Source organism: Triplophysa rosa, linkage group LG13 (assembly GCF_024868665.1).
Source record: "Triplophysa rosa linkage group LG13, Trosa_1v2, whole genome shotgun sequence".
NCBI classification, from domain to species: domain Eukaryota; kingdom Metazoa; phylum Chordata; class Actinopteri; order Cypriniformes; family Nemacheilidae; genus Triplophysa; species Triplophysa rosa.
Genome location: NC_079902.1, coordinates 5,722,356 through 5,739,594, shown reverse-complemented (window position 1 = coordinate 5,739,594; position 17,239 = coordinate 5,722,356). Strand labels below are relative to the sequence as shown.

General features: G+C 40.6%; 1 protein-coding gene across 3 annotated transcripts; it reads right to left on the bottom strand.

Moving 5' to 3' along the window:
• Nucleotides 1-35: 35 nt before the first annotated feature.
• Nucleotides 36-15,905, bottom strand: kdm3b (lysine (K)-specific demethylase 3B). Of its 3 annotated transcripts, XM_057349423.1 has the most exons (26): nt 15,478-15,905; nt 13,495-13,671; nt 13,197-13,310; nt 12,979-13,084; nt 12,756-12,880; nt 12,565-12,633; nt 12,258-12,425; nt 11,724-12,119; nt 10,454-11,633; nt 10,082-10,289; nt 9,786-10,000; nt 9,080-9,232; nt 8,850-8,954; nt 8,614-8,741; nt 8,238-8,502; nt 7,877-8,121; nt 7,514-7,786; nt 7,263-7,434; nt 7,089-7,179; nt 6,868-6,998; nt 6,656-6,775; nt 4,474-4,497; nt 1,589-1,728; nt 1,318-1,494; nt 1,094-1,228; nt 36-894 (listed from the first exon to the last, which is right to left on the bottom strand). In XM_057349423.1, the coding sequence occupies exons 1-26, from the start codon at nt 15,634-15,636 to the stop codon at nt 814-816; spliced, it is 5,157 nt and encodes a 1,718-aa protein (XP_057205406.1). In that variant the 5' UTR covers nt 15,637-15,905; the 3' UTR covers nt 36-813. The 3 variants fall into 3 exon arrangements, with proteins under 3 accessions (XP_057205406.1, XP_057205403.1, XP_057205404.1); XM_057349420.1 differs by having other exon boundaries at nt 11,724-12,425; XM_057349421.1 differs by lacking the exon at nt 4,474-4,497 and having other exon boundaries at nt 11,724-12,425.
• Nucleotides 15,906-17,239: the final 1,334 nt, after the last annotated feature.

The window sequence follows — 17,239 nt, the reverse complement described above, 5'->3', positions numbered from 1 at the left end:
ATGGCAGAAATACATATAAACAATGTGGTCTATATTTCAAAAGCTTTAGTTTATTGCAGTGTCATCATCCATAAATCACAAAATGGCTTACAAAATAAAATAAGCATTAAACAAACAGGTTTCTGAGAAATGTGTCTAAATAACAGGGCCAAATCCTTTTTTGTAAACCTTTATTTTGGGAAAAAGTAATACACACTGCTAAGATCAATATATATATATATTGGTACATATGAATGACCAGTAGTTCTGCCTATCTGGAATTGTTGATTTTTTAATGATCATTCCTCAAAGCCAGCCTAACGCATGTTGTCAGAGAAATAGCAACTAATGGCGTATTACAAAAAATGCAAATAAGAACAATTTTCTCATCTTGAGAAAAAACTAAAAATACAAAACTTTGGTCTAGTTCCCTTCCATGCTCCTGTCCACCTTGCTTGGAAAAGGTGGATGGAATCTTTTAATTTTATGTCTGTTTACCACCAACTAAAAGCTCTCATTCATTGAAGAGCACAATGTATGTACTTAAAGAAACCCAGTGCTCACTTTTTCAGAGAAGTCATGAAGAAACCTTTTCAAAAGATGCATGTCAGTTAATATCCGCTCTCTGCACAGTCCAACAAACTTTAAATGCTTAGAAAAGAACAGACTTTTTAAATACAGAGAAAACGATTGAAAAACTAAACAACGATTTCGTAACTGATGAAGCAGCATCTTCATCCTAGCAAAACGCAGATACGTTCCATTAAAACCAGCTTGTTTGAGCTTGCTGGGCTTTCCAACCAAGACGCAAACTCTCCATCATCAGTTCAGCGCTTAAGAGCGGCATAGCTTGGACTCGTGGGCTTTTAGCGTTCCCACGGCATCCTTCACGGCATGGTAGATGATGTTCTTCACCTGTAAAGGATGGTCAACAAAGGTATAATAACAGTACTCCTTTCAACGCACAAAAAACTGATATAAAATCTGATATGTGAGAAAGTGAACAAATGCCAAACATACAGGTTTGTAATGACATAAAATGACTTAATAACGGTGATTTTTATTCTTGAAGTACCCATTTTCTTAACATCTACATACTAAAGTCAAGTGATACCTGTAACTTGTCTTCGTGGTTTGTGTGAGTGGTGGAAAGGTGGCGGAACTCTTGCGTCAGTCTGAAACAGTGCTTCACGTGTTCGGGAGACACAAAGTCCTCCGCAACCTTAATACAGCTGTACAGGTTGTGCACCTGGAAAACCAAATGGAGTAAATGAGTGCTTTCTGTGTCTAGTGTATGATTCTGGATTGAACTCAGATTTGCATAACCTCAATCCTAACCTGATGTGGTGCTCCAGCTGGGATAAAAACAGCATCTCCCAAAAACTGAACGATGGACCAGCCCTGGACACCATAGTCTTCGTACAGCCTGCGACGCAGCGCCTGGTCCAGATACCAGCTCTGGTCGTGGATCGGGTCGTGGTCTGGTGGGTTCTCTTGACCCTGCTCCTCCCCAACCTACATTGGTGGGTAATTTTTTTTTTTTATTCAAATCTGAACTCTAAACTAAATGGTAATTCATGAATCAATAGAGGAGGATTTGTTTTCTCACCTTTCGTAGCAGCTCACGGATTTTCTCAGCATCTTTGGCAGCGTAGATGTGCCAGAGAGCCCCAGGTTTCTCTTTCATTTCATAGACTCTTCTCTTAGTCATATCATCGACATCACCTTCCTCTATAGTCTGCATCACCTCTGCAGTAATAATAGGTAGGTCAGAACACACACACGCACACATACAAACATAACTTAACGCCAAAGCCCTTACTCCTTGCAGGACTGCTACGAAAAAATCGGTCTGCGCTAAGAATAAATTTAATAGTGTAGCGATACAGTTTGACAGGTGCATTAGACAGAACCGCTTGTTTGTGTGAAGTGCGTTTATCATTGTGCTTGTTCGTGTTTGAAGTTAACTAATGGAGCACCACTATTTATTTTTGTTTATTTCGTTTTTGCAATTAAAATTTGATTTCCCGGTGCATCGAGTCCATTGATCTAGAGCCCTATGATCTGCACGATGTGGGAAAACATGGAAAGAATCACGAAAGCGGAATTCTACTATTTAAATATGTCCTCTGCTTGTTCTGTGTGTCTATGAGTGAATGAGTTCACACTTAGTTACAAGCGCATTTGTCTGTATCTCACTATACAAGGACATGAACACGTAAACTTCATCGTTAGAGCTGTTCCGAGTTTATTTTAAGATTTTTTATTTTTGAGTGAAGCTACCGTCAAACACACACTGAAACGTAAGTGTCCTCGCGACAACCCGTCAAAATAAAAGTCTGGTTAATTGCAACCAGATGAAAAATATTTACTTGTAGTAAATTCCATAAACTGTACTTTAATATTTACTATAGTAAGGTTCAAATGAAGAGTTTGGTTCCAAAATGAGATAACGCTTCTTAAAAATTCAAAAGTCATGTTTTTTTATTGTGCATTCCAATTAATATCAATCAAACTGCAGTTGATTTGTTTTGAATTAAGGCATAATAACTAAAAAAATACGGCTTACTAACACAATAAAACATGATAACATAATAAAAAACGTGATTTTTTTATCTTAATTTGGAGCCAAACTCTTCAAATATACTATAGAATTTACTACATTAAACTGCAGTAAAATTCTTGTGTACTATAGTATACTACAGTATTTTTATGGCCAAATGTATTTACTACTGTATAGTAATGCATTGAAAATACAGAACTTAGAAAAATTTAAAAGGAAAAAACGAATTTGGGAAAAACAAAAAATTATATGGCCCTCATTTGTCCATTTGTATAACATGAATGTCCTTTTTCAGTTACCTGTCTATTTATGTGATGATATAAACAAAGATGATAAATAAAGATGATAACAGACGTATACTTGTGCTACAAACTGTTTGGCCTGTGCTACAAAACTTTAAAGCTCTGTAGCACCGGTGCTATGTGAATAAAAAGTTAACGTAGTTAACTTTTTAAGGGATAGTTCACCCAAAAATAAAACGTCTGTCATCATTACTCACCTTCGAGTTGTTCCAAATATGTATACATTTCTTTGTTCTGATGAACACAGAGAAAGATATTTGGACGAATGCTTGTAACTAAACAGTTCTTGGAACCCATTGACTACCATAGTAAGAAAATTACTTTATACTTTTTTTTGTTCTGTTGAACACAAAAGCAGGTATTTTGAAGAATGTAGGACAGCAAACAGCTCTGGGAAACTTTTGACTACCAGTGTTATTTTTCCTACTATGGTAGTCAATGGGGTCCAAGAACTGTTTGGTAACAAGCATTTGTCCAGATATCTTTCTCTGTGTTTAACCAAACAAAAAAATTCTACAGGTTTGGAACAACTAGAGAGTGAGTAATTCATGACAGAATTTTCATTTTTGGGTGAACTATCCCTTTCAGATACACTGAACTAGAGCAGTTAATAATATTGTTAGGTCCTCAGCCGTTCTCTTCAATATTCAAGCATGTTAGTTAGAGCAACCGAAAATAATATTTGCAATGCATATTTCAAAGCAAAAAAACTGATGGCAAAAGCTTAGAGAAGGAGGGAAAAACCTTAAGGCTTTGCTTTAAACTACATTACAAACAGAACTAGAATTAGACTTAGCAATAAAATGCTTTTAAAATATTGAAATGACAGTATGAAGGTCCATCACCAAGAATGAGGAGCATGGAAATATTTTTCATATTCTATAATATTCTTTCAAATTTATTGTAGCCCTATAGCACGCTTAAAAAAACTAGTTTCAATCTATAATACTAGTCAGTTTTGCCCCTTCTGACCCTTATAATTCTTTGGTGCTGTGAACAAATTTCAGCACAAGCTAGCTTACATCACTCTACGAACCCTTTAAAAAAGTTATTCATTTATCATTCATCATCAAGAGATTTCAAGGAGACTTTGTTCCCACAAACAAGAAACTTCCAGTCATCACTTAGTCAAAATGATATCCAGCAGAATGTCAATACAATGAAAGTGAATGATAACCACAGCTGTCACAAAGGGCTCATCCAATTACAAAAAAGCAACTTATACATTCTGCTTCATAATTAAAGTATGGCACTGGAAAAATTAAGGGTAAGTAAAAGACAGAATTTTCATTTTGGGTGAACTATGCCTTCAATGAGATGTGTACATGTGTTGTACTGAATGACTGAATAACTTTTTGAGTGAATGGTATTTGAGATTGTAAATGGATAACAAAAACATCATCTACAACAGACTAAATTAAACCTCTGAAATAAACAATAAAATAAAAAACAAGTGTGTTACTTGTGACAGCTGTAAACAACCTACATTTTTTTAATCCAATTAATTTCCAGCCCTACACAGTAGGATATTAGAGATGGATTAAAGCAATGAGAGTAAAGACCAAAAGAGGACAAGAAAAGAGCAAAGTGCATGCGTGAGAGGTGAGACAAAAATAATAATGCACAGACCTTTGAATCCAGCGAGGTCTGCTTCTGTGAATGAGAAATGGTGCCACAATCAAAAGTAATAAGAGCCCAAGAGAGTACAGGCCGTTCTAACTGCATCCAGCCCACAGGTCTGTGTGCTGTTACCACGCTGCTGACATACTGGATGCTTGTTACAAGCTACATTTTTCTAGCAAGTGAGTGAACTATATATGAACAGAAACGATTAAAGCAACGAGAGTATTCATCTTGCGAGAACAAACAGCATTATTATGTCTTTCATTTGCTTTCCTTTGGATTAAATGCTACTCAAATGTCTTTGGGTGCTATTGCGGCGTTTAGAGAAAGACTAGGTCATAATAATCCTCATAATAACAACACAGGGTCTAAATACTTTTGCTAGGCACTTTATCTTTTTATTATACCACGGGGCTGTTGAATGCTTCAATCTGATTGGTTGACAAATGTTCTATGGGTATGCATTAACTTTCAGTAAAATGCACACCTATGAAGGTGTTCCAGGTAGGGCTGTCACGATTATTAAATAATCGTCTCATCGCGATTGTTTGACCTCATCGCGATGGTTTCAGATCATCGCAATTATTGCACATCTCTATAGAAGACACTAGGGGGAGCTGTAGTGAATCTGCATATTGCATACTTTAGTGTATATATTGTAACTAAAGCATGGTAATACTTGTAAAATGTACCACCACAACACAAACACTTAAAAAAAAAAACTAAAGCATATACCATAAAAATAACCTGCAGTACAATTGAATATTATTTCAGTGTGAAAACCAGTCTACCAAAATCTCATTAACATAGAAGTAAACTTTTATTGTAGTCTTGCAAGTGAGAAGAAACAGACTAGAAGCTTTTCTATGACTGATAGCATTTTAATGGTGGCTTCAATTCACACCTGATCAATTTACAAGTATTTGGCGGTTGTATTATTGACAGGTAAAAGCCTAAACCTTAAATATATGACCCTTTTTTTTCTGATGTATTTCCAAGAAAAAGAACACAGTCTTTATATTCAGAACAATATGGTCGTTTCAAAGCTGAATAAAAAAAGAATGAGAATTAAAAGTCAAAGCTCTAAAACAGACAATTAATCGTCATAATCGCAATGATTTATTAGACAATTAATCGTCAGCCAAATTTCATAATCGTGACAGCCCTAGTTCCAGGTCTGCTGACCGCATTACAGTTCCATATCACTTCGCCAAGTTTAAAACACAGAAAGGTTACAGTGTAGCCTACAGGCCATCACCGCACACAGCACTCGACTGTTAATGGAACCGTGTGCAGTTTCGTTTCAACAAACAAAGCATTCCAAAACCAAGAAATACATATACTGAAATCGAATAAATAACATAACTAAATAGAAAAACAAAATGCATTAATAAACACTGATAGCCTACAGGTTCGTTTTCCTTTTCCTCTTCATGCTGCTTATCACTGATAACACATATATTTTGATAGACCTACTCTTACAAACGTTTGCGTTATTTTTTTACTGCTGAAGATAGAAACAATACGAGGAATAAATAATTTATTATCACTGGCTTTTCTGTCACATTACCGCAAACACGCAGGTGTGCACGCGATCTCTCGCTCTCTCACTCACACACACCACGTGGCTTAAGCTTCCGAGTCTGTTCGATTTAATGGAAATGAGATGCGTAAGAAAGTAGTCCTACCATCAACAGCATTTTAAAGACGATAACATGACAAACATTGAAATTAAACATTTGAACAATATAAGCGGAATAATTGACTCCGGTCTGTTCACTTATTCGAAAGTTAATGTACACCTGAGGTGTAACGGCATTAACACCTCGGGGTGTGCATTAACTTTCGAATAACTGAACGGCCCGGAGTCAATTATTCCTTACATATGCTGCCAGCAGTGGACCCAAACAATTCATATAGTTTAGCCTGAGTAGCTCCGAGTATACTGTTCAGGTAAGTTTGACAGCACACAGACATTGTGAGGACGAAATGGAGCTTTTCCAAAAATACAATGAAATGGTGAGGACACAAGAGCAGCATAGGACAAGTTTAGGAGACCAAAAAAGTAAATCTTAAACAATAACATCAGCATAAAGCTTTATTTTTATAGTGACGACACTGTCTGACATATGCGTTTCAAATGCTTGATAGGCTTTAATGTAAAATGAAACAAAAGCCTAACACTTACCTTTTTCATAGTTGTCATCTCCCTCTGGGATGCCAACGTACACCATGACGTTGACTGCATCGGATACATCAAGATGTAGGTTAGTGGTGCCAACCTTCCTGTCTTCTGTGGAAATCAGCCCTGAAAAGATAGACGTAAAGGAAACGGATTAAAAGAAAAGATCAATAAAAATCTGATGAGTACCAGGAGGAAGTTAAATAAAGATCCCTTACCATAGGCATTATACATTTTAGGGCCGAGATCTGGACGAACAAAGAAGTTTGGAAGGCGAGAGGCCAAGTTAAGACGGCCATCTCTTTTTGTGTACTCTGGTAGTGGAAGATTGTCCATGAGATCATCGAACCTGCAGACAAAGGAACATAAGAATGCTGAACAAACACCAATCTCAGGAGACAAATGACGATGCTAAAACTTCATATAACACTAAACTTACCGAGTGGGCATCATGTCTCTGAAATCTTCTCCAGGAGGCCAATCTTTAAGTTTTAGTACCATAGGCTGACCATCTGCACCATGTAATCGCTCTAGAAAATAAAGAAAAATAAAATAAAACCTAATTATTTCTTTGTAGTATAGTAAGCTGGCGTTCTCAATTGGCAGTACTTACTGGAAATGACCTGGAAGCCATCCCAGAACTCTCTGACTTTGACATCAGAGATGATGGCGCAGTTCCTACAGTTGACCAGGTCCACATCCTGGTCTCCAAACTCCTTACTGAAGGCCTCAGGCTTCCACAAGTTACCCTTCAGCTTCTTGTGTATGCCTGAGACCAGCACAGGCTAAACAAAAGAAGAAACATATGAGCATCAGACAGATTTCTTATTGTTTAAGAATGTTTGCAACACTTTCTTTGCTGACCTGTCCTTGTTTCCAGCACTCTCTGAAGATCTTCCAATTGTTACCATTGCTAGGGTCCTGCAGGCACAGCAGGCGTCCGTCACACAGCCATGAGTGGGATGTGTGGGAGTCTAAAACGCTCAGACCCATCAAGCCCTCTCTGCGAGGAACACTCCCAGACTCTCCGCTTTCTGCCGACCCCGATGTGCGCCGACCCTCCGCCTTCTTTGTCTCAACCACCGACGCAATGATATGATCCAAGAAGTTTGGAAGGCCTCCCTTCATTTTATCAGCCTGCGGGGACAGAATTTGTTTGTTACCCATGTGTAATGGACAAAACAGCCCCATAAATGGATGTATGCAAGTTAAAGCACTGTCACATACACTTGCTGTGGAGAATACTGAAGGGAAGGGGACTCCACCCTCTGTAGAACCTTGAGGAAGCTTCCCAGGACCAGAGTTAAGCAGATCTCGGAGGCTACCTTCTGTTTTGGGTTGGGAAGGGCCGGAGCCCAGCAACAGACTATTGAAGAGCTTAGGGGTAGATCCTGAGGGTTTGGAGAGAGTGCTGAAGGCATCCAGACCGAACGGAGCACGCGAGTCACGACCCATCATGGAGCGCAGAGACTCTGACATAAAACAAGATATACTTCATTAAAAGGGGGCACCTTGTGTCTGGAAAGAGTACATGCAAAGAATTTTCATTTAACCAATCAGAGATGAACTCTTCTAAACTTGTTCTCACCTTTGGGCTCCTTCTGCGTGGCCAGATCAGCCAGCCAGTGAAGGGCTGAGCAATTGCCTTTGCTATCTTTTGTGCCTGGTGTCTGTGCAGGAAGAGGAATAGTTGTGCTGCTGCTTGCGGCACTAGTGCTTGATGTTGTGTCTGTAGTGACCCCCTCTTCAACCGGTTCCGTTTTAACCACCACACCTGTCACAGATTCCCCATTAGGACGGGGTGTGGTAGAGGTGGAGTTGGCTCCATTCCCTGTACTGTGAGCTGCACCCGACTGCATCAATTATAAGAAAAAATTGTGATATTCAGAAAAACACTCATGACATCCAGACGTATTCAAATAATAATTCATATTTTGATGATTTGGAGATCATTAGCAACTTGCCTGTGAAAGGCCATTTGGAGCACTTGGACGCACCAAAGGCTTGCTATGTCGACTAGTACAGGGACAGTTAGCTTTGATCCCCCATTTTCCTCTGGCTGCGTGTACCATGTCACCGATGCTGTACAAGGCTAATGGAATATAATAAGAGAAAAACACATCAACGATGTTTATGACCTTGTTTTTGCAGTTCATGTTTTTAAATCCATGTATTCTCTAGTAGGAGCAAATGCCCTTACCTGTGCCTGGTATAATTTGAGTTGGCATGAGGTTCTGTGGTTCGTGAGGCTGGCCTTTCGCACACTTGAGCCATGAAAACACATCTTCTTCAGGGCCATCGTCTACTAAAAGAGTCAGAGACATACAGTACAAACATCAGAATTTAATAGAAACATTAATGGCTATTAGTAAAAAACAATAAGCCTTAATTTCTCATTTTAGTCCTGCGACAGATTTCTGTGACATGTACCTTCAGGTGGCCTGTTCTTGCGTAGCCGGTAACAGTCGAGGCAAACACCGAAGCCACATTTGCGACACACCCAGTGGATGTTGAAGAGTGTTGTTTCACATACATCACACATTTCTCTCACACCCCTGACAGCTCGCTTCCATGCCACTTTTTCTGCAAAATCAGAGTATTAGCAGACTTTATTTGAAATCCTTGTCTTCAAAGCAGCATTAACCGTGTTCTTTAAAAGAGAGAAACAAGACTCCAGCAGTTTTTATTTGGTATATTGTTTATTCAAATTCTGGATCATAGTCTGTTGTGTTCATCCATGTTTTGAATTTGAAAGTAGGAAAATTGCTTTATAAATTTCTTTGTTCTGTTGAACACAAATGAAGATATTTCTAAGAATGTAGGAAAGCAAACAGTTCTGGGGCACCTTTGACTACCATTGTCATTTTTTCTACTATGGTAGTCAATGGTGTCCAAGAACTGTTTGGTTACAAGCATTCTTCCAAATATCTTTCTCTGTGTTCATCAGAACAAAGAAATTTATACCGATTAAGAATAACTCGAGGGTGAGAAAATGATGACAGAATTTTCAATTTTGGGTGAATTGTCCCTTTTAGACTACATTTGAATTTACAAAAATGCTAAATTGTTCACACCAATTTTTTGCCACGAAAAGCATAACTTTAAAAATCAAATGTAACAGACATAAGTTACTTACGATGTGGTTCTACCATCATCATGGCCTCTTTCTCGGACATAACCAGCTGGCAAAACTGGTCACCGACGTTGGCCAAAATGTATTTGGAGGTGTCCAGGTCAAGTCTCTCCTTTGCTGTGGTGGAAGGAAGCCACAGGCCCATTGCCATGCCATCACTCTGCTGAGGGCTCAGAAAACCTTCCACACGCAAGACTCCCTTTTTAGTAAAAGCCAGTCTGTTAGGATGAAAGAATGGGGAAAAAAGTCAATACACAAATAAACAAACGTGGAAGTTCTGTAAAAAAAACACATTTGACCTGCGAAAGTGGAAGAAGCGGCAGGCCACGTTTGGATCGTCATCATCCGAATCCTGTTCACGTGACTTCCTGTAGCGCTCAAGCCGGCACTCACGACATTTGTGCAGGTGGGGCGCCACGTTAATGCAGGAACCATCCTGCAGGAAGGACTCGCCAGACTGCTTCAAACGCCGGACCTTACTCTGATCCTTCAACACCGACTGTCCCACTAAATACACCACACATAAATAAAATCAGATTAAAGAACCAAACCCAATTTAGAATATTAATATGAACTACGGGCTGTGCAACGATTAATCGCAATTCATTGTTTAATAGCCCTACTGATATCAAAACTCAAATCAGTTGGTTTACAAAAGTCAAGCACACTACCTTTAATAGGTTTACTCCGCGGTCGACTCTTAGCTGCAGGCTGGGTCTTACTCTTCCCCTGAGCTGCTGAATGAACCCCAGTCTTCTGGCTTGGACCAGAGTTATCCTCCGCCTCACTCAAGTCAGATAGGTCGCTGTTGCTACTGGACTCAGAGTCTCTTTTCGTTGACTGCCCGCGTTCCTCCAGGCCAAACTTCTGTGATGTCTGGTCAGATGTAGACACACCTTGACCTTCAGCGCTGCCACGGTTTCCCGCGCTAATCTCCGAACCCTCTGTTGGTTTGGATGTCTGTTGCCCATCCTGAGCCACCGTCTTAAGAGAGGAAGGTGCTACCTGGGGGGTTAAGATTCCCTTGGGGGGTTCTGCCATGGTAAATAAATTAGATTTGCCGTCATTAACAGGATTTTGAGCAAGCAGACTAGTGCTGCCTGAAGGTGGAACAGCAGATGTGGACGGGGCAGGTGATGACTTCGAAGTGGACAATGTGTTAAACGGACTGTGCGAAACAGCTCCGCCGTAAGCCAGAAATGGGTTTGTCTCTTTTGAGGCCTGTAGGAACAGGTTCTCATGAGTTTCTGAACCCTTGTTGCCAGCAAGCAAACCAAAACCTGTAACAGGACTAGAACTATTTACATTTTTCATCCCACTATTGCCAGTTCCGCTGGTTCCTAACCCCAAAGAGGATTTCAGGACCTCTGCGGAACTTGCAGCCTGGCCGCCACCTATGGCTGTTGAGAAAGAGGTTGGGAGGTTCTCCCCCACCCCTCCGAAAGGCTTGTTCGCAAGAATTCCATTGCCTGCTGGTTTGATATCAGGCACTTTAGACGGCTCTTTCAGTGGTGACAGGCCACTAGCGGAAGCTGAACCAAACAGTCCAGCGGACGCGGATGCCACAACTGCTTTTTTGAAGCCCTCAGATGGAGCGTTAGCCTTAAACAGACTGGGAGGTTCCTTGGCTGGGCACTCGGACAACGGTGTGAAGGCTTTGGACTGGCCCGGAGTGATGCTCGGGTTCTGAGTCATGCACTGGAAGAACAGGTTCTGTGAGGAATCGGAATCGCGTCTCTGCGGTTCTTTTGCAGCGGCAAAAAACCCAAAGGGCTTGTCCTCCTGGGAAGAGCCATTTGTCTGTGCAGGGATCTCAAATCCTGTAGAAGCTAGTGAGGCGGACTTGGGCGTCTAAATAATACAAATAATGAAAACAAATCAGCAGATGACTTCACTTGTGAATGAAACGTGTGAATGACAACATCATTACTGACATCATACCTGACTCGCCTCTGGTGTTGATCCCCACATGGACTTCTGGTTTGCATCTACAGGAGCGGAAAGAGCCACACTCGAAGCATTGTCCTGGGAAGGTGACGAGATGGTCACAGGACCTGGAGACACCAGAGCAGCTGTTTTAGGATACCCTAAAAGAACACTGTCCTCCCTCTCGGGTGCTGGGAGTGTAGGGGACGATTTTGGGGCGGGAGCCCCGGGCACCAAACTGGGCATTTGGCCCAAAGAAGGAAAAGTGTTAGAAAAAGGCGAAGGGGCTGGTTTCAAAGGAGGCGGTGTTGGAGTGGATGCAGGAAGCACAGACGATACTGAAGATACTGTCCGTTCTTGGTTTGGGATGCTGCCGTTCTCCTTGACAAGACCTGCAGTCCTTATGTGGTCCTGCTGAGAGGAAGTGCTGTCGTTAGAGGAACCTTGGCTTGCCACTGGACTACAGGTGCTGGTCACCCTCCCACCTACTCCACCCCCTGCGTCTTTTCCCTCGACTACTCCCACTCCAGCAGTCTCTACGCTTGTTACCATAGCCTCAGCATCCTTGCTGGAGCCATTATGGCTGTCAGATGCGTCTTCCCCAGCTCCCTTGAAACGCTTGAGAGTGACGTCTTCGTCGCCTTCGGATTCTGTTCGACGACGCCGACTGCCCTCACCTTTCCCACCTTCACCCTCCTTCCTGTGACGATCTTGGCTCTATAAGAAATTATATATGATAAACAGTGATGTTACAAATGAAATAATCTACTCCTGGAGCAGACAGAACACAAATGTTCTTTTCCAACGTCATCCTGATAATCGTCCAAAAAGCAGGAATGGTGGAAGCTTGGCATACCTCATCTAACTGTTCTGCAGCAAGCATTACATGAATAACCCGAGGATCGACCACCTGTGTCTCCTCACCCTGTTAAGAAAAAACAAAACATGATTGACACATCCAGCCACATAATCATGTAAAATTACATCTTTCGTAAATAAAAATTTTTTGCACATATAAACAGTAGTGAATGTGGCTTCCATGCAGACCTGGTCCATGGTAATCTCCATAATATGTGAAACAGGATCATGCTGAGAGACAAGTCCAAAGGCCCAGGGCTCATCAAACTCTGGCTGGTACACCTGCACCCTCCGACCCTGAATGGTGTACGATCCTATGAAATGAAATAAGAGTTTCGGCTAGTCAGAATATATTCCCAATTCTTCAGGTAGCTTTACTCACGTAGTTTATTTATAGTGGGATATAACTGACCTTTCCGCAGGATCTCCTGCAACTCCGAGTCACTGTGCCAGCTGCTGATGGCAGCTTGAAGTGCTGGCTGCTCCTGTAGTAGCGCGTGCCTAATATCTTTTTCAGCCTTTAGAAACAAGACAACACGCACTTCGAATTAGACAGCTGCAAGTATGACAGCGTTTCTGTATCGATATACTCAGTGTAAAGAGGTTGATGATCATGAGATGGGCACAGACCTCAAAAGTGAGCAGTGAATTGCCGTTGGGCAGAAACACCAAAGTTCTTGTCCCAAAGAACTCGACAGGAACCGTGGATCCCAAACCCACACGATCAACCACAGGTTTGAACATCTAAATATTGAACCAAAAGATATTCAACTTTAACAGAGACAACCACCGCCTTGTACGTAGAGTAATTACTAAAGTACATTGTGATGTATTTGATATCAAACAAAATATCCATCCTAGACAACATTTTGTTGCTAAATGACCAGAATGACATCATCTGTGACGACAGCTGTGCATCTGTACTCACCAGGGCAGGCCATTGGGTACTGGTCGCTCCCGCAGCAGCAGCAGCAGACGCGAGGGAAGGGTCGCTGCAGTTTGCCCAGACAATGTCGCTCTCCATGAGAACCGCACGCACCTCATCCCCGTAGACCTGCACCCAGGAGCGCCGCCGCCAAGGGCTGTCCTCAAACTCCAGAAACACCTGCAATAGAGAGGGAAGGGTGGCAATGACACTCCACAGGCCTTTTCACACTGTGCTTAACCCCCTGAAGACGTTCATTCTAAAGTGGGGTTATCACCGCATTTTACCCACGGTTATGAAACCCTGCTCCGAAGCAGGGTTAGCACCGCTTTTGCAGGGTTAACACAGCATTGCGGTGTCAAACGTGTGCAGTGTAAAACGAAGTGGGGGTAGAATGATACGACCAGACGCTTAGCAACGGACACCCAATCAAAATCTGAACAGCGCTTACCTCATTTCACAAAGCTATGCACAGTCACAGAAACTCCGTGCGCCATGTAAAAAATCCTTTGAGTTTTTTATTTATTTGAGTAAGTAACGTCTTTGGAGGCTTAAAACAGCCAAAAAGGATTTGCGAGGCATCATCTTTTCCCGGCTGCGTAACAACGAGGTATTCGTTTATTTAAAGGGACCACTCACTATTTTTACTCAGTCAGTTTGACGCTGCAGTTTTTATCCAATCATGACTGTTGACACCGCAAATATGCAAATAAGAATGTTATCCCAGGGTTTAGTGATGTACAGTGTGAAACATCAGGTTATTAATACCCAGGGTTATCTCTTAACCCCTGGTAAATTATAAGCAGTGTGCAACGTGAAACAGATAACCCAGGATTCTGTTTACCTGGGACTAAGAGTAACCCGGGGTTAATGATTTCAATTGTGAAAAGCCCTTACTAGACAAGATGTCAAATAGTTTAGATGTAAATTAAGGAGGACCTTTATTGATGACAATTGGCATAAAATACGGTCTGTTGCACAATGTGATGCTATTACATGGACTAAAAAAGTAAGGTGTCAAGAGAATTCAATGCAATTAAATCCTGTCGTGAATGATTAAAATAGGCACGATGAAGTTATTTCCCTATTGACACATGAGGGTCATTTAAAATCTATGATCTTCCATGCAGTGAATGGTATTAATAAAGCTAACAACCCAGAGACAACCGTATTAAAACCTTATACACTTTTACTATGGTCTTTCCTCATAAACACTGTGTCTGTGATTCACTAATCTTACAAAACTGTCCATGGTTTTACTATAGTTATCATAGTTTAACTGTAGTATTAGCTGTAAAATTAAACTATTCACAGATTTAGCATTACATCACGACAGAAACCGTAATTTTTCGTGATACTTGGTGACCGAAAATAAAATCAATCCACCACAAAATTACACATTTACTACAGTAAAACTGCGGTTTATTGATCTTTTATGTTAGATGTTTAGAAAAAAGTAATAAACCATTTATATACACTGATTCCGTAATGTTTCACATTACCATAACCATATACAACGGGTAATGTTTCCATTTTCTACATCTGCTGCGTTTATTCAATAATTATATCATTTGTAACTGACGATCATTGAACTCATTGACGTTAAACGATTTAACATACGCTTTCATTAAATTTTATGCAGTTAAATAAATCAATAGCTTTCTCCAAACATAAAAAACTGTCTAACTAAATAGCATTTTACGTTTCACAAATATCCCAATAATCCCCAGGTTTTACTACACCCAGATACAACACTTCAAAACACTGACTGGGTTGGCAGCTCGAGCCCATTTCTGCAGCTAGCATTTTAGCTAACTAGCATTCATCCACACATTTGCTATCTATTAAAACTCTATATTGTTCAGACATAACATAAACTCAAATTTTATCGTTTTACTTTATTAAACAGCTTCGCGCATGTTTACACAAATGCGCTAATAGTTACATATGGTTTTGTTTGACGGTCTGTTGTTGTTTCGCTCTCACCTCCACCCCGGGGCTCGCCAACCCGATCAAACTGACCGCCCGCACGATGCCGCGGAGCCAGGCCGCCCGCTCCACCTCACAGCCCGTCGTCGCCGCGGAGCCGTCGTCATTGAGCAGCAGCAGCAGGCGCTTCCCGATCAGACCTAACGAGTCCCCCATATCACAACCACCATGAAGAGAGCGTCTTCCTCAGCGAAAATCCGCGATCGGTCGTGCCTGCACTGAATTAACGGGTTGCTATGGTCACATATGACTGACTACACCCTGCGACTGTGGGTTTTGCATCGGCGAAGCAAAGCGATTCAGAAGCTTTATAGGAATTGTGAGGTGTTATTGTTCGATTTACAGCTCCTTGTCCTCATCCGCCATTTAGCTGTGCAATAATCAAACGCACCCCTCGTACAACTGCGGGACTGCGCTTCACTAGTGCCCGAGAAACAGAGCAGCGCCCCCTGCTGTTCACTGTATGATCCTCGCACAGTGAACGCGCGTGCCTGGAGGTCTGTGTGCTGATGTAGAAAGACTGCAAGATTTTAGGTAGGCTATTGTCTTGGGCTGTTCTTAAAATTATAACATAACACGGTAAAACATTTGGCTACATAACATAAAATATATTATTATTTTTCTTATAATGATGGTTAGGGTCAAAGTATAGTGCTGCAAGCTTGCAAAGGCTCCTATAGCCTAATGATGTAGTGAGAATTTTGCTGCGGAGACCTAGGTGGCACAGTGCAAGTGAAATGTTTGTGGGACTACAAGTAAATACTTTCAGGCTGTTTTATGAAATCTAATGTATAAATTTATCTGTCGGCTTAATGAGTAAATTGTTGAGGGCTTAACTAATACAAGTTCTACACGGTATCAGTCCAGGCTGTGGAGGCATTGGTATCACTGCATTTTTGTAATACATTGACTTCTTTTGTGGTTTCTGTACAGTATTTTATGTATTTATGTGCTTTATGTCATTTGTTTGTTTGATATTTTTAAATTGGACTTCGAGTCTGTAATAAACAGTAATGATCATGATGATGGTTAAATACGTTTAGTTATGAAATAACTTTATTCTGGTTTAGTGTAACACCGTAGATATTCTGACGATTCTGGATCCATTTTTGGAAGTGCTGGTCAAAGAAGGCAGCAGAAAAATCGTTGTTTTTCTTGTCCTAAACCAGTATGGTCTTGTGTTTTGTGTTTCCAGACTTAAGTCTGAACTTGAATTTGTATTTTACTAAATCGTTTTGAACAATGTGTCTTGTCTTTATAATCTATAGTTTCAGTTTTTCCCTCAATCCAGTCAGAAGCATAATTTCCTGTACTTCTTCATTTTTCTCTTTTTAAGTTAGAATGACTGGTATGTTACAGTGTTAATTTTGACAGCAAATTTTGATTTAGTTTTAGTCTTAGTCTTTTGACGAAAATGCAATTTAGTTTTAGTCACATTTTAGTCAACCCCATCATTTTAGTTTTAGTCTAGTTTTAGTCGACGAAATATGAAAAACATTTTAGTCGACTAAATATACATTATATTTAGTCTACTAAAATCTAAATGGTTTAAATCATTTACTTGGTGTAATTAAATGTTCCATACAAAGATTCAACTGTTTTGACATAATTTACTTCACCTTAGAATGAAATTAAACCAGGTCATTACCTTTATTTTTCAGAAAATTCCAGTAACTAGATATGCATTGTTGGAACGCAGAGTATTAGACCATGAACGACATGTTCCAGTTCGTTCAATTCCATTTGACTCAATTGACTC

Excerpts from the sequence above, each read along its gene's own strand:
- kdm3b (XM_057349420.1), bottom strand. The coding sequence starts at position 15,636 with ATGGGGGACTCGTTAGGTCTGATCGGGAAGCGCCTGCTGCTGCTGCTC. Across the intron at positions 8,742-8,849 it reads TCAAATTATACCAGGCACAG|CCTTGTACAGCATCGGTGAC; the intron begins GTAAGGGCATTT and ends ATATTCCATTAG. Across the intron at positions 1,229-1,317 it reads CAGCTGGAGCACCACATCAG|GTGCACAACCTGTACAGCTG; the intron begins GTTAGGATTGAG and ends TTGGTTTTCCAG.